Below are 23194 nucleotides of genomic sequence, written 5' to 3' on the forward strand. Positions count from 1 at the left end.
AAAAATGCTGTCAGGCTTTTTACCACCTGTGCCTTATTGTGGAGAATTTCCTTCACTTCCGGACCTGTATACTCAACAGTAAGTGAGAAGTTATCTTTACAATGTGAGGAATATCCCCTTTTAGTTGTCACAGAAACAAGTGTTTCCATTGGAAGTTTTCCCACTTATACCTCTATGTGGCAATTACAAATTTTGGATTTACCCACACTTTCATTCCCAATGACATTGGTGTTCAGGACATTCTAGTTTGAAGAAAAAAAAAAAACGTTTTGGCTTTACTTATGTTTTAAATCCATATAAAACTACATGTCTATCTAAAATTACCCTTTTCCAAAGGCTGACAATCTCACTGAAGAATCAACAACATTGTCATCCTGTTACAGGAAGTATAAAAATGACAGCTCTACTGACAGAATCAACATGGAATAAAACAATGTTACAGGGAGGACTGATGTGTTAGGATTATTGACAGACTGCATCATATCTGTATCTTCTAGATTGTAAACTCTAACAAGCAGGGCCCTCTGTTTCCTCTTGTACCAAATTGTATTGAAACTGTAATGTCTGCCTTCATTTTTTTAAAGCGCTGCGCAAACTGTTGGCGCTATATAAATCCTGTATAATAATAATAATATTTTTTTCCTTTACCTGCCTTTTAATGATTGCTGAGTGCAAGTTAGCTGTTGGCAGAGTGAACAGATTGTTGACTGTGCAAAATTAGTGAAGAAAGGATATCTTACAAAGCACTTACATAGCATAGTTATACTAATTGTGTTACAGACAGAAATGCTGCTCCTTTGTAACCATAAACCTTCATTACTTAAAATGAAAAAAAAAAGCTGTTTTAAAAGTTCAGTTGAAGTGCATGTCCAACTAAAATATTTTTTTCCTGATAGAGCAGTTAAGAGATAAATTCTCTATCAGGTTTTTACAACTATCCAGGGCTCTGTTAGACAGCTAACCTCACTTTCTGTTTTGGTGACAGCAGTTTTACCAGACAAGAAATACGGTAAAATGTGCAATAGTCTGTGTCTAATATGTGTGAGCCAAGTTGCGTTTTTAGTTGACCGATCTTTAAGGTTCTGTCCTTGGATCCCTTCTCTTCTCCATCTACACCTCCTCCCTTGGTCACTTGATAAACTCCCATGGCTTTAACCACATGCCGCCCAGCCACTGTACAAATACGGCGGCAGGGCGACACGGCTGGGCAAAACCACGTTTTAAAACGTGTGTTTTCAAAACAGGTAGGGGGCGCGCCACCGCCCTACCTGTCCTGCCGATCACGGCCGCGGATGTCAGTTGCCGGGTCACAGCCGATCGTTACCGGCTGTGTCCGAGCGTTTAAGCCGTAATCACTGACAGAGAGCAGGGCTGCAGTAGCTCTGCTCTCTGTCAGTTCCCTGACAGCTCCTGACAGGCTGATCGGGACAGAAGAGTTTATCTCTCCCGATCAGCTTGTCCCCCTTGCAGTACACACCCCCGCCCCCTAGTAAAACACTCCCCTCACACAGTTAACCCTTTCACTGAATAATAAAGTTAACCCCTTCCTCCCCAGTGCCATTAGTACAGTGTCAGTGTTTTTTTTTTTTGCACTGATCACTGTATTGGGGATGTCAGTGACCCCAAGTCAGTTCCCCCCAGTGTCAGAATGTCCGCCGCAGTCCTGCCATAAGTCGCTGATCGCCGCCATAAGTCACTGATCGCCGCCATAAGTCGCTGATCGCCGCCATTATTAGTATGAAAAAAATTAAAAATCCCAGTATCTTTCCCGCCATTTGTAAACGCTATAACTTTCACGTAAACCAATTAATTTACACGTATTGGGTTTTTTTTTTTTAGCAAAGACATGTCGCAGAATACATTTTGGCAGAAATTTATGACTAAATTTGATTTTTAAATTTTTTTTAACTGGACATGTTTTATAGCAAAAAGTCCAAAATATTGTTTTTTTTTCCTCAAAATTGTCAGACTTTCTTTTTTATAGCGTAAAAAATAAAGAACGCACAGGCGATCAAATACCACCAAAAGAAAGCTCAATTTATAGGGAAAAAAAGGATGTCAATTTCATTTATGTACCGTATTGCATGACCGCACAATTGTCCGTTAAACTAGCGCAGCGCTGTATAGCAAAAAAATGGCGTAAATTGCAGTATCTATACCATAGTTTGTAGACGTTATAGCTTTCACACAAAGCAATCAATATACACTTATTGGGATTTTTTTTTACCAAAAACATGGAGCAGAATACATTTTGGCCTAAATTTATAACTAACTTTGAGTTTACTATATATTTTTTATAGCTGAAAGTAAAAAATATAGTTTTTCTTCAAACTTTTTGGCCTTTTTTTGTTTATAGCGTGAAAAATAAAAAGTGCACAGGTGATCAAATACCACCGAAAGAAAGCTCTATTTGTGTGAAAAAAAAGGACATAAATTTCGTTTGGGTGCAGCATTGCATGACCGCGCAATTATCAGTTGAATTAGTGCAGTGCCGAGTAGCAAAAAGAGGCCTGGTCATTAAGGGGGGTAAATCCTCAGGAGGGCAAGTGGTTAAGTACCATCTCTATGCTGATGACAAACAAATCTATCTCTCTACCCCTCACCTCACCCCTTCAGTCTCCTCTCACATTACTAACCTACTAAGTGACAGATCGGCATGGATGTCACTCCACTTCCTCAAACTCAATCTTTCCAAAACTGAGCTCTTACTATTCTCCCCAGCCTGTGCCCCCTCCCCTGACTTTTCCATCAAGATCAATAACACAATCATCAGTCCCTCCCCTCATGCCAGGGTACTAGGTATAATCCTAGACTCCCATCTGTCCTTTCAGTCCCAAATCCAATGGCTGTCCAAATCTTGTAGACCTCACCTCCGCAACATCTCCAAGATACGCCCGTTCCTAACCTTGGAAACCACTAAGCAACTTTTTCACTCCCTTGTTATATCTCGCCTTGACTATTGCAACTCCCTCCTCATTGGCCTACCTCATCACAGGCTATCCCTTCTTCAGTCTATCATGAATGCTGCTGCCAGACTCATCCACCTTACTAACCGTTCTGTATCTGCCAATCCCTCCACTGGCTTCCTGTTGCCCAACGGATACAATTCAAAACATTAACAATAACGTATAAAGCCATTTATAACTCTGCCCCAAGTTATATCACCAATTTTGTCTCCAAATATCACCCAAATTGTCCTCTCCACTCCTCCCATGGCCTCCTGCTCTCTAGCTCCCTTATCTCCTCCTCCCATGCTCATTTCCAGGACTTCTCCAGAGCTTCTCCCATCCTCTGGAACTCTCTATCCCAATTTATCAGACTATCACCTACTCTTCTCACTTTTAAGCGATCTCAGAAAACCTCTCTCTTCAGGTAAGCCTATGCTGCCCTCAGCTAATAATGATATATTCTACTCTTGCAACCAGTCCATCCCCCACAGTTACTACCTTTTGTACCACTAGCCCCTCCCTCCTAGATTGTAAGCTCTGAGGAGCAGGGCCCTCCTATCCCTCTTGTGTTGAACTGTATTGTTGCTGTATTGTATCCTGTTATATTGTAAAGCACTGAGCAAACTGTTGGTGCTATATAAATCCTGTATAATAATAATAATAATAATAATTAAAGCTGAACTTCAGGCACAAATATTTAAATATATTCCTTGATAGCAACAAAATATATAAATTCTCATCATATGTGCCAAATGTTTTTGCAAACACATACATATTACCTTGCAAAAGGAGCAGTGACATCATCACTGAACTGTACATGGCCTGTACAGAGATCAGGGGTGTGGGAGGGGCCCAGCAGACTCCCACCTACTACAGGCTGCATGCAGAAAACTATAGGGACGGACGCAGACTAAACCAGTCACCCTGGCACAAGGAGAGAGAGCAGCAGGGATCAGGCTTATTTTATTGGACGCTCCTTTCAAACAGCCAAAGTTTCATACTGGATTACTACGGTTTCCCTAGAAATAAGACCTACCCCTAAAATAAGACCTAGTACTATTTTTGGGAATTGCTAAAGTATAAAGCCCTACCCCGAAAATAAGACCTAGTTGTGATCAGGGCTTTTTTTTTTTTTTAAGCTGGAACTGGCCTTGTGCACACCAATATCTACTGTCTCTTGTAAACACAGAAGCACAGCTTTTGTGTTTGAAAGTGACAGCACCATCCGCTCCCACAGAACCTTCCTGCCTCTGTACTCACTGTGGAACAGGGAAGGAACAGATATCTGTGGGCACAGTGTGCAGTGTGTAGCGGGGTGGGGCAGGGCATCTCGTCCTGCAGCCTAATGCATGGAAGCCGATGCCCCAGGGATGATCGCCGGCCAGTGGGGAAGAAGCGGAGCGGTGAGTGCGCTTTGTGGGAAGGCAGGACCCAAAGCGAGAATTAATATAAAGAGGGGCCGGCTGCTGACAGCTGTGCTTTGCCAAGCTAGCTAACCATATGAGGGCAGTGGAGGGGGGAAGTGCAAAGGTAAGCTGCAGTCAGGTGTTACAGAGGTAAACTGACAGGGTGCAAAGGTGAGCTGCGGCTGCGGGGGTGCAGCGGTGAGCTGAGTTGCAACCCACCTCTGCACCCCCCCCGGCCATAGCTCAGCTCTGCACCCCCTGGCCACAGCTTGCCTCTGCACCCCCAGTCCGCAACTCACACCTGCACCCTGTCTGTGGTTCATCTCTCCACCCTGTCTGAAACTCACTTCTCAATTCACCTCTGCAACACCTGACTGCAGCTCACAATTGTCATCAGTTGGCCCTCTCTATAGTAACCCTCAAAATAAGAGCCAAAAAAAAAAAATATAAGACAGTGTCTTATTTTCGAGGAAACACGGTACATAGATCTGGAAGAAATACACAAAGTACACCAAGATTCAAGTAAAAAAAACGCATGCCTCTTGTATTTAAACACTCAATTGAATATCCTGGAGTTCAGTTTTAAGCACTTGCCCTTCTGGGGATTTCTCCCCCCTCCTGACCAGCCCTTCTGAGGATTTCTCCCCCTTCCTGACCAGGCCATTTTTTGAGTTACAGCGCAGCGTTAATTTTAATGACAATTGCGCGGTCATGCAACGCTGCACCCAAATAAAATTTACGGCCTTTTTTCCCACAAATTGAGCTTTTTTTCAGTGGTATTTGATTGCCTGTGCATTTTTTATTTTTTGTGTTATAAAGAAAAAAATAAGACCAACAAATTTGAGAAAAAAAAAATATATTTATTTTTGACTTTTTGCTATTCAACATGTCCAGTAAATTTTAAAAAAAAATTAAATTTCGGCATAAATTTAGGCCACTCTGTATTCTACATGTCTTCGCTAAAAAAAATCCAAATACATGTAAATAATTGGTTTATGTGAAAGTTATAGTGTTTACAAATGGCAGTATATATACTGGGATTTTTTTTTCTTTCTAGTAATGGCAGCAATCATTGAATTGTAGCGGGAAAGCGGTGGGCATTCTGACACTGGGGCAAACTGACTTGGTGTCACTGACATCCCCAGTAACACCAATACAATGATCAGTGCTAAAAAAAAAAAAAAAAAAAAAAAAACTGACACTGTACTCATGGCACTGGGCAGGAAGGGATTAACATGCGGGGTGATCAATGGGTTAACTGTGTGCTGAGTGCTGTGTCTGTATGCTTCACTGTAAGCACACTGCTTTTGAAGGCTTTGCTGTGCACAGTCATCCAAAGCAGTGTGCATGAGCTGACAGGGAAGATTGTTTACATACAGTTCTCCCCATCAGAGATGCTCGTGAATCACCGGGCGCCAGCACATAAACACCGGTCGGGACCCGGTGATTGACAGCCGCAGCTGCGAATGACGGTACGGGTAGGGTGCATACCCCCTACCCGGAAATGCGAAATCATGTATATATACACGTGATTTTTCGCATCCGTGCTATAGGGCGGTCGGGAAGAGGTTACATAAATCTGGTATGAAAAACGCATATATCCTAAACATTTTTCAAGATTTTTTTTTACTCACTTTTGTATGAGCTAATACTGCAAATGGCATAGCCATGTTTATAACGGTACAAAACGGAAGGCAAAAACTATTAGGTGCCGAGAATCTATGATTCAGGAACTTAATCCATAACTGCCAAAAACACATATGCACTAGATGACAACTTCCAACACGCTTATAAGTGACGGAAATACTCACAGAAATGATTAACTGCTTCACAAGCTTGGTATCATCAATACAGTCAAACATTGCCAGCAAGACCAGATGAGAAAATTCTCCCTGGAAAACAAAACAAGACAGAAACATTATAGAATGCACACATATACTGTATATTGCTTACAATATTGATCTACCTAATAATATATGCTTGTGTAATGATGGATCTCTGCTATTCTAGCAATTTATAAAAATTTCCTAACTGCCAACTAGCAATACAATCTGTAATTATTACATTTCTACTATATAGAAGCACCTACAACTGCTTAAACCTGAGGATATGGCCAAATACCATCCTGACAGGAAAAGCTTTGGACACTCCTCCCTTCGCAGCATCAAAGCTTGCTCATTCCAGTCCTGCCCCCTGCACAGAGAGACTAGGGGTTTGATTTACTAAACCTGGAGAGTGCAAAACTTGGAGCAGCTCTGCATAGAAATCAAGCTTAAAGAGTAATTTCACTTTTGTTGAGAAAAAGCATTACACCCAAAACACATTCTGCTACTCCTCCAGAGTATGAGGATTCCACATGCGTGAGACCTTTTCACAGTCTAGCCATAAAGAAAGGCCCAATATCCAAAGAGTACCTTAAGGCTTTCTAGAGGCAAAAATTACAGATCTAATTTCTTGACTACCAATTAAATTTTTGGAGGCTCTGGAGCACCAGAATAGTGGAAACACCAACAAAATGACCACATTTTCTAAAGAAAGTACCCCACGGTATTTCGTAAGAGGCATTGTGAGTCTTTTTAAAATGTAATGTTTTGCCAGATTTTTCTGGAAAAATCAATTGAAGGATATTTCTAACACACAGCATAGGCATACTTAGAATTACACATCAAAACACATTCTGCTACTGCTCCAAACTTCTGCACATGGGGATACAACATGTGCAAGACCTTTTCAATGTTTAGCAGTCAGTGAATATAGCTTAGTGTAGCTTCACCTACAGCAGTCCTTGCTCCAAAAGGTCAAGCAGGCCCAACCTATTGGTACGTGGCTGCCCCACTGGAGCACTGGAGGCTGAACAAAGGCTTAACAACAGAGATCCTGTGGTTCAATTTGTGTAGCTGTCTGCAGAGGATGGGTGGGACTCATGTCTCACAGGAATGTAGTCAGTGGGACAAGCAGATGAGCCAGTACTAGCAGCAGCCAGAGATGTGGTCAGCAAACAGGCAAATGACTGGTCCAGGCAGCAGGCAGAAACATGATTGAGAAACAGGGCAGGGTCAGTACTGGCGGAAGATAAAGATGTTGTCATTATGCAGGTAAAAGGATCAGTTCAGACAGGAGGCAGAAACTTGGTCAATTACCAGGCCAAGGTAAGTTCAGGCACCCGGCATGGTCAATATGCTGTACAGCATTTTGTGCGGCCCATATTTAGAGTTAGACCAAGAAAGATTTTAAATTCTTCAGATGTAATGGGCACCCACTCAAATGCACAGGCATAAACAGAATTGGGATTTTTGGTGATATACTGCTGGACATACAAATTACAATGGTCCACATTTGAATTTAATAAATATTTTGTGAAAAACAAATACAAAAACTGAAAAATTCTCACTTTCTGCCTGAATGTCTGGTTGGGTTGTAAATGGGGGGATAATAGGTGGTGCTGAATTAGAAGGTAGCCAGTAAGGATTTGAAAAAGCCTTTGGAATACTAGTATGGGCCCTAATCCTTTGACAATCTCTGTGGAAAAAAAGAGAACCAATGTTTACTTTCACTGTCTTTGTTTACATAAGTGATAGCTGTGATTGGACACAGTGATCACATGGTACAGGGCCAATTTAATTGATCAGATGTGTCCCTTACATCACCAGGCTCACAGGTGTGTGCTTTAGAAGTCACACATGACCCCCTGAATGCAGAGGAGGTACGAGTACATCCACCTACAATCGGCAAAGCTCCTTTCTGGCAGTTTATGTACATTAGCCAGACGGGAGGCGGTTAAATATTGAGAAAGAAGTTGGGTGCTGGGATAATGTAACTTTTCAGTGCAGAAGTTACATCATCAGTTGCTGCCCAATGGACAAAGAGGAACAAGCTATATTCCAAGATAGTTTAAAGCCCTACTATAAGGTGCCGAAAGACAGCAGAGCTTAGTGTTCTTGCAACATAGGGAGAACACAGAGCATGCATGGCTTTTAAATGAGGAAGAGCTAGCTCTTATGATGCTGTCGATGAGCACTTAAGAGTCTGCTGTGTCCTAACAACTAGCCAGAGTGGGATAATGCTAACAATATGGGAGTATTCCTGCCAAGCTTTGGGGTTGCCACAACTGGCCTACAGGTATGTCAATTACATTAAACACTTCACTACCTCCATACAACTTTAAACAGTGTCTCTCTTGCCTCACTAGACATGGAGGCAGCAGAGGGAGCCATTCACTCCTGCTGTTGTCAATTAAATCCTGTTATGAGGGAGCAGGGTGAGAGGACGAGCCACACTGTGTACCAAACGACAGAGAACCCAGCTTGGAAACGGGGAGGAGCAAGGAGCACCAGTGGAGGAACCCCAAAGAGGAGGTAAGAGGCTGCTCTGAGTAAAACCATTGCACAGAGCAGGTAAGTACAACATGCTTATTTTATTTTTTGAAAACTACCTTTAGAATCACTTTAAACCTTTTCTCCTAAGTAATATTAAAACTGATATGCAGCCTGAAAGAACATGTGCAAAACCCCCCAAACTTAATCTGATGACCATCACAGCTGTAGACACTTTTTTTGATGTGAAGTGCTGTATGTGCTCAAAAACTAGCCAGATGGCCATCACTTCGACAGATGCTTTTCTTGAAAGTGAAGTAGAAATTGTGTGCCTAACTGTGTTTGGGCTTTTATAAAATGTTTAAAGTAGACTTTGCACGGACCACATAAATATACAGTACATGCACAAAATTAAAACTATAAACATATAAAAGGATTGAACTGCTACCCTGGTCTAGATACTCCTAGCATTATCCTGTATAGTAGCATTAACTGGTGTTGCCAAATCTTAGTTACTCCAGAATACTCAAAGTCTGATTCCTCTCTAAAATATTGTGAGACTTCCAGCATATATACATCACTGCATATTGTTATGAGAGAAATGCATTGGCAAACATTCCAGATTTCTTTGTGAAAAAATTGTTTCTTTTGCTGATCCAATGGCTTTATTGCTTTCTGAGTCAATGAACTGAAAAACGTAAGCAGACCAGGAGTTGCGACTTCTCTTGCTTCATAGGCTTTTCCAAGGCACTGACTGCAATAAACGGAAGTCAGAGACAGCTCTGCAAAGACAGTCTGCATGATTCTCCAAACATAATAGGTTTCCTTTGAGAATAGTGTTTGTTGTCATCACATTGCTAGCACAGCAGTACATCCAGGTGTGATCCTGAGCAAAATTTAATAAGAAGGGCAAGCTATGCACTTCAGACTAGCCTAATTCATGCCATATGCATATTCTTAACTTTTGCTGTATTTCCCAGAACAGGAAGGATGCAAAGATTTCAGAAATCTATGAGGGACATTCAAGTCAAACCGGGACTTTTAATTTTACAGGTAACGGGATGTTAGCGTGGCGGTACTACATGCAAGTGTGTCCTATTACTGATAGGTGGTGCACGTTGCGTGTAAATTCAGAGATTGGTAATGAAGATGACAACAGTGTTAGTGCGTGCATGGATCAGCATGTGGTGAAGTTTCTTGTGGAAGTTATTATTCTTGTGTTCTTATTTTTGCAGGCTGTGTAGAGAAGCATATGTAATAGAACAGTGTCATCTAGTAGAGCCAGATATGCTAGTACAACACTGGTTGTCACTAGCCAGTCTGCCCAGTGTATAGCTTATGATGAAAGGCACTTTCAATGTCCTAGCTATAGTGATGGCCATCCCACAGAAATGACTCAAGCTAAGAAGAGCGAGAAAGACATTCTGTCTTTATCAGAGAGAGAGGTCAGTAGGATCTGAGGAAGATCAAGCAGAAAGAATATAGATTAGCTAAGGTAAAGTATTTTGTTGTATATGCAAGTATTATTAGACAGGAAAAGGGCACTTGACCTAAAAGCAAACATATCAGCAATTTTTCAAACAAAAATCTCTGTCAAAGGACAGACATTATAGGATGAATGATTTTGGTTGCTACGAAGGACTAACTTTACAGCAGACCCTGTCTACCCATCTCAACCCTGCCCAATTACCATTCCCTCATAGGACACTGATGCACTCTGAGACAGGGGCATGAGAGGTGCTTTGTTCCACAGTCAGGAAAGTCATGTAAACTAGTTTAAGAGGGCCATGCAGAAGAGAATTTTCCAGCCGATATACTGTAAGTAATACAAGGTATCTTGTGGTGTCTGCTCTTAGACAGGACTAATATTCATTTGGAGTGGCTTTGGGAAAAAAGTCTCACATAATATATGTAAGTGCATTGTTGTAGCATTCTTCCATTTCAGTCATTAGAAAAGCGTTTAAAAAATTCTACACATGCTAAACAGTATTCAGATCCTGCAGCAGCCTATACCTGGGCTATTGAGTCAAACGATTTCTAGGAAATGTATAGATTCATAAGCTAAGCAGCAGTTGCTGCAGGAGTTGAAGAGGTGAGAACATTCAGACAACTGATTCTCAGGGAAAACTCGGATCCTTCTTATACACAACTGACATCAGCTCTGTGGACTAGATGTCTTCTGTAATATACCATAAACACACCATTGCATTTATAAGTGTAAATACATTTTGCCAAAATGCAATCAGCTTGAGAAAGTTGTATCACTACCAGTCCAGAATCATAAACCTGTAATTAACCATAGCGGAAGAGGTAACCATTTTTAGCACAAGAAGGGGTAGAGAACTGCAGTTTTGGAAAAGCCAGCAAACTAGTCAATTACTTGAAGCTTGTATATCACTTAAAAACAATTCTTGAACAACTTACTGTGGCCACTTTTTCAACAAATGTCTTCATGGTTTTTGTAAAAATTTTTCTGTCCTGCAGATTAAAAAAAACACATCAATTACTGGAAAAATCTAAGTGAAAAAAAGAAAAGCACACAATTACAGTCTCTAGTATTAAAAGCTAGGTAAACACTAATTAGTTACAATATGCCAGTTGCTCACAGGGAAAATGAAAGATTTATCTGTTGTGACTTTACCTCCAACCAAGGTACTAAAATGGTATTAAACCCAAAGACAAAAATGTATTACATTGCAGCCCACCAATTCTTAGATGAGGTGGTTGCACTCGTTTTTGTTTAAGACTTTTTTTCTTTTATTTTTCACCTGATGATCCAGCCAGTAAGTGTTATTTTTCAACTTCCTTTAGGAAGAAGCTGTCAATTTTTTATTTTTTTCTACATACTTTGCTGTAAAACCCATTTCTTTGGAGTACATCATGCGACATATAGCTGGCTATAAGAATGACTGTGTGTGTTATATGCTACCTATGTGTGAATGGACAGTGGCCGACAAAATCAAGCAGGAAGTCCTCCCCCATATAACCCCTCCTATACAGGAAGTACTTATTTTTGTAGCAAGCAATGAAAATCCAGAAAGAGGGCAGGGACTTCTGTGTCCCGTGATGTACTCCAACAAATGGATTTTACAGGTAAGTATGTAGAAAAAAATCCAATTTCCTTTAAGGTACATCATGGGACACAGAGCAGGCTATAACAATGACAACCCTTGGCAAAAAGTATAGAATCACCACTTAAATTTTCATTTAATTGTGTAGTTGTCTAGAAAAAAAACTAATCACAGACATGTGAAAAAAAACAGTTGCAACTGTTTCTGCAGATCAAGCAGAGGAAAAAAAAAAAAAGTATGGAATCACTCATTTCTGAGGAAAATATTATGGAATCATGAAAAAAGAAAAAAAAAAACAAAACACTACTGTACACCACTACTACTTTGTTGCACCACCTCTAGCTTTTATAACAGCTTGAATTCTCTGAGGCATGGATTTAACAATCGACAAACAGTATTTTTTCATCAATCCTGCTCCAACTCTCTCTTATTGCAGTTGCCAGATCAGCTTTGCAGGTTGGAGCCTTGCCCTGGACCATTTTCTTTAAATTTCACCATAGATTTTCAATTGGATTGAGGTCCGGACATTTTACAGACCGTGCCTTTGACATTATGGGGTTTATTTACTAAAGCTGGAGAGTCCAAAATCAGACTCCCTTCTGCATAGAAACCAATCAGCTTCTAACCTCAGCTTGTTCAATGAAGCTTTGGCAATGAAACCTGGAAGCTGATTGGTTTCTATGCAGAAGGGAGTCTGATTTTGGACTCTCCAGCTTTAGTAAATAAACCCCTATATATCTTTCTTGAAGCTAAGTTTTCACAGCTTTCACCCTATGACAAGTGCATTATCACCCTGAAAAATGTCATCATCATCAAACATTCTTTCAATTGATGGAATAAGAAAAGTGTCCAAAATCTCAATATAAACGTGTGCGTTTATTGAAGATTTAATGACTGTCATCTCCCCCGTACCTTTACCTGACATGCAAGCCCTTATCATCAATGACTGTGGAAATCTGCATGTTTTCTTCAGGCAGTTGTCTTTATACATTTCATTGGAACGGCACCAAACAAAAGTTCCAGCATCATCACCCTGCCCAATGCAGATTCATAATTCATCACTGAATATCACTTTCATCCACAGTCCATGATTGCGTCTTTAGCCCACTATAACCTTGTTTTTTTTCTGTTTAGCTGTTAATGATTGTTTTTGTTTGGCTTTTTTGTATGTAAATCCCATTTAAGGCAATGTCTTACCATTGGGTCACAGACATCGACTCCAGTTTCTGCCCATTTGTTTTGTTGTGCAATTTCTGTTTTCAAGGCATATTGCTTTAAGTTTTCTATCTTGACACTTTGATGTCTTTCTTGGTCTACCAGTACACTTCCCTTTTACAACCTTTCCATTTGATTTGTACTTGGTCCAGATTTTAGACACAGCTGACTGGGAACAACCAACATCTTTTGCAACTTTCTGTGGTGATTTACCTTCTTGAAAAAGTTTTATAATCCTCTCCTTTGTTAAAACGGACATCTCTCGAGTTGGAGCCATGATTCATGTCAATCAGCTTGGTTCAACAGCTCACCAAAGTGTGCAAGCACTCTTTTTAACTGCAGATTAATTAGCGGATGTAATCTGAAGCAGATGTTTGTTTTAGAACTGCAAAGTACATGGTGATTCCGTAATATTTTCCTCTGAATTGAGTGATTTCATATTTTTTTCTCTCTGCTTGATCTGCAAAAACAGTTGCAATCAGCTACAGTTTTCTTTCTTTTTTATTTTTTTTAAGCCAGAAGGTTGGAATATAAAATTAAATAGTTTTGAGGCATGTCTGTGATTATTTTTTTTCTACACGATTAAACAATTGAATGAACATTTTCCAAGGGTGGTGATTCCACGTCCCCAAAGCAATTAAACCTTGAGAGGTGGGTGACATCACAATAACCACCGCCATCAATTCCAAATTGAGCTAATCAGCTGTTTGCAATACACTGCGGTCAAAGGCAGAATCCTCCGTGGCTCTGACATTCACCTGGTAAAACCTTGTGAATGTATGAACTGAAGACCATGTAGCAGCTTTGCAAACCTGAGCAACTGACGCCTGGTGGTGTGTAGCCCAAGATGCCCCCACATGCCTGGTAGAGTGTGCTTTCACCCGAAAGGGTGGAACCTTGCTCTTCAAACCATAGGCTTGAATGATTAACTGGCAAATCCACCTAGAAATAGTTCATTTGGATGCCGCCTGCCCTCTCCTGGATCCTTCTGGCAAAATAAACAAGGAATCAGCATTTCTAATCTGTGCAGTCATTCTCAAAAAGACCCTTATTACCCTAACTACATCCAGGGCATATAAAAGATCTCTCTCTCTCTTGCCGCCTGAGGCGCAGGAAAAAAAAAGGAGGGAAGTACAATGTCCTGATTCAAATGGAACTAGAAACCACCTTTGGCAAAAAGGACGCATGAGGCCGCAACACCACCTTATCCTGTTGCAAAACCAAAAATGGTACTCTGCAAGAAAGAACTGCCAACTCCGAAGCCCCTCTAGCAGAGGTGATTGCCACCAAAAACAGAACCTTCCGAGTTAGCAGAACTAATGGAATTTCCCTGATAGGCTCCAATGGTGGCTTCTGTAAAACTGGCAAGACCAAGTCCTAAGGACACAGAGGCTGTTTGACAGCAGAAGCAGTACACATTACTACCTGTAAAAAAAGTATGAACCAAAGAGTGAGAAGCAATGGGTCTTTGGAAAAAAAACAGCCAAAGCTGGAACCTGACCTTTAATAGTACCAACAGCCAACCTCTTCTATACTCCTGACTGGAGAAAAGACAAAATTCTCCCAATAAAATATTTCCACAGATGCAACCATCGACCAGCAGGAAATATATGCCTTCCAAGTTCTATAATAAATGTCCCTAGAAACCAGCTTCTTAGTGTTTAACATTGTGTGGATAACCAAGCCTGACACTCTATCTTTCAAGATTTGGGTCTCAATAGCCATGCCGTCAAATTCAGAGACAGTAAAGCTGGGTGCAATATACGTCTCTGAGACAGCAGGTCTGGCCCCTCTGGCAGAGGTCATGGATCGTCCATTGCTAGCGGCACAATGTCTGTGTACCATGACCTCCTGGGCAAGGCTGCTGCCACTAATATCACCGGAATCACCTCTTCTCGAATCCTGCATAAGAGCTACAGTAGTAGCTGAATTAGTGGAAAGGCATAGATTAGGGAAAACTGGTCCCATGGTATTACCAAGGCATCCACCCCTATCGCAAGAGGGTCCCACATCCTGGACACAAACCTGTCCAACTTGCTGTTGAACCTGGACGCCAATAGACCTACGACCGTGCACCCCCTAAAGCTGGCAGATAGACGAAAACAACTCAGGATGCAGGGCCCATTCTCCCGGAAACAACTGCTGATGACTGAGGCGGTACACCTGCCAATTCTCTATTCCTGGAATGAATACTGCTGACAGAACTGGATCATGCTCTTCGGCCCAAGTCAGAATGTGATTTACCTCTTCCTGAGCCCTTTGGCTCTTGGTACCGCCTTGGTGGTTCATGTACGCCACTGCTGTGGCATTGTCGGACTTAACCCCGACTGGCCAACAAGCCACACCGCCCAAAGCTCCAGGATATTGATGGGAAAGATCTTTTCCTGTGGTGACCATGTCCCTGGGACTGTGATTCCCTCTAGAACAGCCCCCGACCCGTGAGGCTGGCATTGGTTGTTACCATCTTCAAAACCACTGGTGGGAAAGATCTTCCTCTTTCCAAATTCCGAGCTTCCAACCACCAATTAAAGCCTCACAGCACCCAGGAGAACAGAGACATGCAGCAATCCAGCGCTAGAAATTTTTTGTTCCACACGGACAGAATATTCCTCTGTATAGGTCTTGAGTGGAATTGCACATAGGGCACTGCCTCGAAGGAAGATATCATCTTCCTCATTAACCTCATACAAAGATGTATGGAAGGATACTTCCTGCTTCTCAAACACCGAACCTGATCTTTCAGGGCATGGCACTTTCCTGGAGGAAGAAACACCTTTGCCTGAACTGTGTCTAGGACAAACCCTGTAATGATTATGCACAATAGAGACATGGAAGCTGTACACGACAGCCATCTTGTTAAGGTCTCAGCCATTTTGTTTTTATGATCATCTTTCTCCCCTCCTCCCTCCTCTTGAAAATGGAATTTGTAGCTGTAAGTTGTAACGAACTTCAAAAGTGCCTCTTAAATAAGACACAAAGAGAGGCCAGCTCCAGTGCTATACACTGCTAATTAGTCTTGGCAGGATGTCTATTTTGCAAAGACACTTTCCTCTGCCCTATCGTAAAACAATAACTCAGTCCAGCCATCACACATGACCTGTTGGGCCATTAAAGCTCTAGGAATACAGAGCAAGCCATAAAACGACGATTCCACATGTAACAATTCCGCATACAATTCATAGAATTCGACAGGAACTGGGCACATTAATATTAGGTATATATTCATGCCGAAAAAACCCAGGTCATACATGACTATGTTAGCACATACAAAAGGGGAGAAAGCAGTCTCTTCCCTCCTGGGTGACAAAGGTACGTTGTGTTTGGTATCCCTGGGTTTGAAATATAATTCTGAATATTAGTCTGCCAGTTGCTAGAATACCACCTGCACATATTGGAGGTTATTAATATTAGTATGAAATTGTAGTTGGGACTTGGTCATAAACTTGGAGACCTCCTAGCACCCATCCCCTAAACCGAATGATCGGTCAGCTGTTCTCAGGCGACACCCCTTTAATATTATAGAAAAGGACTGACAGGCCTGGTGAAGGGAGCTCTCGTTTAACATATATCAAGAAATATCTTAACGGACTTGAGAGTCAAGGGAACATTTTTGGTCGGATAGTTGGGACTCTGCTAAACCAGGACTTTGCAAGTATTCTGCCTGCTTAACTTATTTCTTTTATTTCTCTGTTACTTTATTGTTCTCTTTATGTCTCTGTAACATCTTTTTCTGCAAATATTTTAATTGCACCATTTTGACCTTTTTAGTAATAAACCCCATTTTGAAAAGTGTTGAAACTGTCTCTAAAGCTTTTAATGCAAACTAAAGAATCCCTGTCTCATGAAGAGTGCTACTGTATATAATTCTCTGAATATACCTGTCTGTGGTGACAGTGTGTGTTGCAGACGCTTATGCTAAAATCATAGTGTTATTGCTAGGATTTGCAAGTTTCCTCCTCTATAAAAAGGCGGTGGTGGCAGTGGGAAGGGTTAATTGCGTAATTAACCTAAACTAGTAACTATCGCTCTCAGGCTGCTGGCACATAGATTGTTGTCCCGTGAGCTGGAAAATCTTTGCGCAGGGTGCAGCTGAGAGTAGCATTGTTACACAAGTGAGTGCGGAGCGATATTGGCTGGTCCTTTGTCACGAGTAGGTGAGAAGGGCAGGGTTCGGGCACCGCGTTGCGTCACAAACCCCAAATACTCCAGACTTTGTACTGGCTCCAGGGCCAACTTCTTGAAATTGAGCATCCAGCCCAGGTGATTCAGGGTATGAACCGCAAAAGCCACATTTTTTTTTCTCAGGCTTGGACCAGTGACCCTTGAGAAGTAGATCGTCCAGATAGCCCTAGACTAATACTCCCCAAGTTCTTAGCAGCCCCAGAACTGGAGCCAGAATCTTTGTAAACACTTGAGGGGCCGTGGCTAACCCAAAAGGTAGTGCCATGAACTGAAAATGCAGAGTTTCAATCGCAAACCGCAGAAACTTTTGATGAGTGAGAAATATCGGCACATGCAGGTATGTGACCTTGATGCCTATGGACGCTATAAAATCTCCTTGCAACAATGCTACTACTGGCCAGGCTGACTCCATTCGAAATGAACAAATCTTTAGAAACTGCTTCAGCCCCTTCAGGTCTAGAATAAGCCCCATTCAGTTTTGGAACGGTAAACGGGTTTGAATAAAATCCCTGGAATCTTTAGTCCACTGGAATCTCCACAATCACGCCTTGGAACATCAGCTGGTTGACTGTCTGAAATAAATTTTTCCTTTACAATGGATTTGTGGATACAGTGGACTTTAAGAAACGGGGAGGTGGAATTCCCCAAAACTCCAGTATGTACCCCTGAGCAACTGTAGAAGTGACCCACTTGTCCTGGGTCAGCTCCTTCCAGACCTCTGAACAACTCAAAAGTCTTCTCCCCCCCACCGCAAAAATGGGGGTCCCCTTCAAGAGGAAGTGAACTTAGACTCTGACTTGGCAGATTTCTGCACCCAAGGCTTCCTCTGTCCCTGAAATTTTCCCCTAGACACAGAGCCCTGTGTATGGCGAAATGATTGCCTGACAGAAGAATCACCAATCACCGAAGTGCCTAACCACTTAAAAAGTCGGCGTTTGGACCTTCTCTTAAAAGGGTTAAAAAGAGTACTTTTTACCCCTGAGAGCTTCCAATCACGGCAGCCTTTTATCACGTGATCAGCTGTGTCCAATGACATAGCGATCACCGGGTAAATACAGTTGCCGGTTATCGGCTGCACTTTCCTCATGCTGTCACAGCGTGAGGAAAGTACTGCCAAGAAACGGCAATTGTCAGCAAAGGGATCGGCACTGATGGTCAGTGACCTGATGATCAGTCCCCAGCATTGCCATCCAGCTGTGCTCAGCAGTGCCGCCCACCTGCACCCATCAGTGCCACCCACCTGTACCCATCAGTGCCACCCACCTGTACCCTGCAGTGCCACCCACCTGTGCCTATCAGTGATGCCCATCAGTGCCTCCTATCAGTGCCCATCCGGGCTGCCTATCCATGCCCATCAGTGATGCCCATCAGTACTGCCTATCAGTGCAGTCTCATCAACGCACATCAGTGAAGGAGAAAAATTACCTGTTTGCAGAATTTTATGATACAAAGAAAACCTTTTTTTTCAAATGTTTTGCACTTGTTTATAGCGCAAAAAATACAACACCCAATGGCGAGTACATACCAACCAAAAGAAAGTTCTATTTGTGTGAAAAAAAGATACAAATTTCATATGGGTACAATGTTGCATGACCGCGCAATTGTCATTCAAAGTGCGACAGCGCTGAAAGCTGAAAATTGGCCTGGGCAGGAAGGGGGTATAAGTGCTTGGTAGGCAAGTGGTTAATGAGATTACAAGTGCTGCAACAATGTGCTTCTAAAAAGCAGAAACTCAGGAGGAGTAAACATTTTACTGGATCTTCAAAACAAAAACCATAAACGTTCCAGCAAGAGGGCAGTTATGTCAGCTGGGAAACCTTGTAGATAGAAACATAGCTGCCACTATTATTATTTCAAACTGTACACTGAGAATCAGCAGCATTGCCTAATAAGATCACAGGATGTGAGTTATGTGGGATTTCCTCAAGCAATGTTTCAGGAATACGTGACCTGGAATGGGGAGATGCATCAAACCAGAACAGAAAGGCTGGTTACAATCTATCTCCTGCAAGCAACTGAATCTTTCACAGCAAGATTAGAAATAAATCACATAAACTGCCTACAGAATCCCAAGGGCATCCCAGCGGCAAACGAGCAAATTAAACACTTGGCTGACTGCACACTATTTTTTTTTCTCTTAATCGGAAATGGTTTCATTAAAAGGGAGTGTTACCAATTGGAAATGGTGCTTTACCATTCAGGAGTTAAACTCCTGGGCAGGTATAATAGATTCAATCCTACTGTGCCCTGCTTAATACATTAAGTAAAAACTAATGTAGAAGATACAAAGTAGGCTTCATTGACACTGAGTTCACAAGCTGGATAACTGAAGCAAGTCTACGTTGGTAAAGTTACAAGACTGCCTTTGATGCTGTTTTCAGCGCGGTTTTCTTTAAACAAATAGTATTTATATATGCAGCACTGACAAAGTCAGGAAGCCTCAAAACACTCTATGCAAGTTGGAATAAAGTGCTCTATATTTTAGCCAGTAACTGTTGTATAAACTGGCAGATCTGGATGTACACTTTGCCACTGAGACATAAAAAAAAAGTTAGCATTGTTCTGGCCACTACTCTTAAAGTGACTGTAGCTATTTAAAAAAGGTAAAAAGAAGATCTCCCTGCAAGGAATGGCATTAATACATTTACAGATACAAAGGTAAAATAAGATAGGTGCCAGGCTCCCCAGAATAGTGTTATGGAGCAGCTATATGATTATAATTAAAATGTTTTATAGTTAACCAGTACAGTATTTGTCCCCCAAAAAAATCGGAAGAGCAAGACAATGCATGATCAGAAACAAAAGAATACATTACCATACAACACATTACATCACTTCTGAAGTTGTATTCTGTCATACAAGGCTTTTCCTCATTTTCGATATGGAGACTAACATGCAAAAATAAAAAAAATGGACAATCATTTGTTCTCATCATGTGTACCAGGCTTTAGTGTAGAAATCTTCCCTGCAGTGACTCTGGGTCATATTCCAGTGCTGAAACACTGGCGCCACCCTACAATCTTCCACACATTCACAAAACACCTATTATTCTTTCCTAGGATGCAAAGTGCACTGGAAATGGAGGACTGGCAGTTGAATGACAGGATCAGGCACCAATGCTTAAACTCACATTTGATGACCTTCACTAGTGGCAAGTAAGGTTTCTGGTGCTGCATTACCAAAAAAATAAAAATAAAGAAACTTCAGCTCTAAGACAGGAGAAAATGAACACATTTACAGTTGTTCATTTCCACCAGTCAATATATATATATTTTTTTTTCTTTCATAATTCGGTGGGTGAATGCTGAATGAGTTACTCTAACAATTCCCATTTTCACAAGGCAGCAATTGTCAGAACAGAGAGGGCCTCTCAGCTACAAGAGTGCCTCCCAGACAAATTAATTAGGTAATGCTTAATCAGAACAAATACAAATCTTTCTCGAATAAGCCTGCACAAATAAAATTTAAGATGGCATATTTATTTTGCTGCATAAACCCACTCATAACGGTTTTCTTCAATTCTCTGCAATATGGAAAGTTCTGTGTCTGTTAAATACAGATAAGCAGTTACTGAACTACCTGTGGTTAGACATACACAGCCCAATTTCCCTGGCTGAAGATACTCTTTAAAGTTAGAATTCACTTGGTGCTCAAATGTATGCATTTCAAAGAGGAAGAGGAAAGAAAGCAGGATAAGCAGAGTTTCTATACAAAACAGGTAACCTTAAAGTGTGCCTTCACACCTGCATGGGGCATCACCCACTGACTACAGGGTGACATATAAAAAAAAAAGAAAAAAAAAAAAGTAGACTACATTGAAAGCACACGCTGTGCTCGTAAAAATGTTCAATTTAACGTATTAAAAGAAATGACGTCAAGGAATTGTCCAATATAACAACAGTGTGCCTCAATCTGTATAACAACTAAACAGTTCAGGACTTGGACATGGTTATTATTATTACTATTATACAGGATTTACATAGCGCCAACAGTTTGCTCAGCACTTTACACTATAACGGGAGACAATACAGCAACAATATAGTTCAATACAAGAGGGATAGGAGGGCCCTGCTCCTTGGAGCTTACAATCTAGGAGAGATACTTTCACAACACAGAAGGGAAAGGATGATTAGACAGGCAGGAAAGGTTTGATATCCCCACATTTTTCAGAATGCATACATTCTGGGTTTCACAGCCTATGGAGGCATGACACAAATTAAATCAATGCAAGAGCTGAATGATTGAGATCTTTATTTTTCTAGGGAGAAATGCTGTATAATGTGCCCTCTGGTGGATTCATCGAGCAATACATGTACACAGGCCAAAAAGAAACCAATCTAGCTAAAAAGCTGAGTCCATGCAGCTACAGTTCTGGATAATAAGAGGGAAGGCAGGGAATAAAACACAGCTGACACACAAAGGGTGAAATAAAAATCTGTTTTCCCGGGAACTGGGTTTTAACAGATGGAATCAAGAGTTCTTATCTTACTCCCTCTGCAAGTAAGACTAGACAGTCGCAAAACTTTCTTTTTTGAGACAAATCAATGTGTAAGGACTTCTGACATTTCTTGGACTTTCCTGCACTGTAGAAATGTTCCTTGTCAGTGAATCAGAAAATTACCAGTCCATTAAGGAACAGTATGACAGCCAGGAAATTAGCATTTTCAGAAGTGGGATTAATATGACAGCCCCTATATTCCTCCTATGGCTTTCTCATACAGTTGTGTCCAAAATTATTCAACCCCCACTGAAATTGAGTGTTTTGGCCAGTTTGACATTGCTTTTGATCATTCAGTCATCTTGCTTACATTTACATTAAAGAGGCACTTGTAGGTCAGACAAATATAACATAACAGTTATAATGAAATAACCACAAATGTCTTTTCTGTGCTCACAGCATTATCAGTTTTATTCAACCCCCAAGTGACATTCAATCTTAGTACTTAGTACAGCATCCTTTTACAGTTATAACAGCTTTTAAACGTGAAGCATAGCTTGACACAAGTGTCTTGCAGCGATCTACGGGTATCTTCGCCCATTCTTCATGGGCAAAGGCCTCCAGTTCAGTCACATTCTTAGGCTTGCGCACTGCAACTGCTTTCTTTAAGTCCCACCAGAGGTTCTCAATCGGATTTAAGTCTGGTGACTGCGATGGCCACTCCAAAATGTTCCAGCCTTTCCTCTGCAACCATGCTCTAGTGGACTTGGAGGTATGCTTGGGATCATTGTCCTGTTGAAAGGTCCAACGTCTCCCAAGCCTCAGGTGTGTGACGGACTGCATCACGTTTCCATCCAATATCTCCTGGTACTGAAGAGAATTCATGGTACCTTGCACACGCTGAAGCTTCCCTGTACCTGCAGAAGCAAAACAGCCCCAAAGCATGATTGACCCTCCACCATGCTTCACAGTAGGCAAGGTGTTCTTTTCATCATAGGCCTTGTTCTTCCTCCTCCAAACATAGCGTTGATCCATGGGCCCAAACAGTTCTAATTTTGTTTCATCAGTCCACAGAACACTATCCCACAACTTTTGTGGTTTGTCCACATGGCTTTTGGCATACTGCAGTCGACTCTTCTTATTCTTTGGAGACAGCAAGGGGGTACGCCTGGGAGTTCTGGCACGGAGGCCTTCATTACGCAGTGTGCGTCTTATTGTCTGGGCTGAAACTTCTGTACCCACATCTGACAAATCTTTTCTCAGTTCCTCAGCAGTCACACGGGGACTTCTCTCCACTCTACGCTTCAGGTAGCGCACAGCAGTCGAAGTCAGCATCTTCTTTCTGCCACGACCAGGTAGCGTTTCAACAGTGCCCTTTGCCTTGAATTTGCGAATGATGCTTCCTAAGGTGTCTCTTGGTATGTTTAACATCTTTGCAATCTTCTTATAGCCATTGCCCTTCCTGTGAAGAGAAATCACCTCTTCTCTTGTCTTCCTGGACCATTCTCTTGCCTTCACCATGTTTGTAACCACACCAGTAAATGTCTAGAAGGAGCTGAGTATCACAGTCATTTTAAAGCTGCCTAATTGGTGCTTATTATGCTTGATTGCTGCTCGGTGA

The 23194-nt window shown here is 41.6% G+C and overlaps 1 protein-coding gene across 1 annotated transcript in view; it reads right to left on the bottom strand.

Annotated features, from left to right (window-relative positions):
- Positions 1 to 23194, bottom strand: part of PUM3 (pumilio RNA binding family member 3) — a 119278-nt gene that overhangs the window by 44140 nt on the left and 51944 nt on the right. The window contains exons 12-13 of the mRNA XM_089656695.1: positions 11092 to 11145; positions 6166 to 6246 (exon numbers count right to left, since the gene is read on the bottom strand). Of these exons, the coding sequence (XP_089512821.1) occupies positions 6166 to 6246; positions 11092 to 11145 (135 nt within the window). The remainder of the gene's footprint in view (positions 1 to 6165; positions 6247 to 11091; positions 11146 to 23194) is intronic.

This window comes from Staurois parvus, unplaced genomic scaffold, assembly GCF_062004578.1.
Source record: "Staurois parvus isolate SC_StPar_1 unplaced genomic scaffold, SC_StPar_1.0 ptg000929l, whole genome shotgun sequence".
NCBI lineage: Eukaryota > Metazoa > Chordata > Amphibia > Anura > Ranidae > Staurois > Staurois parvus.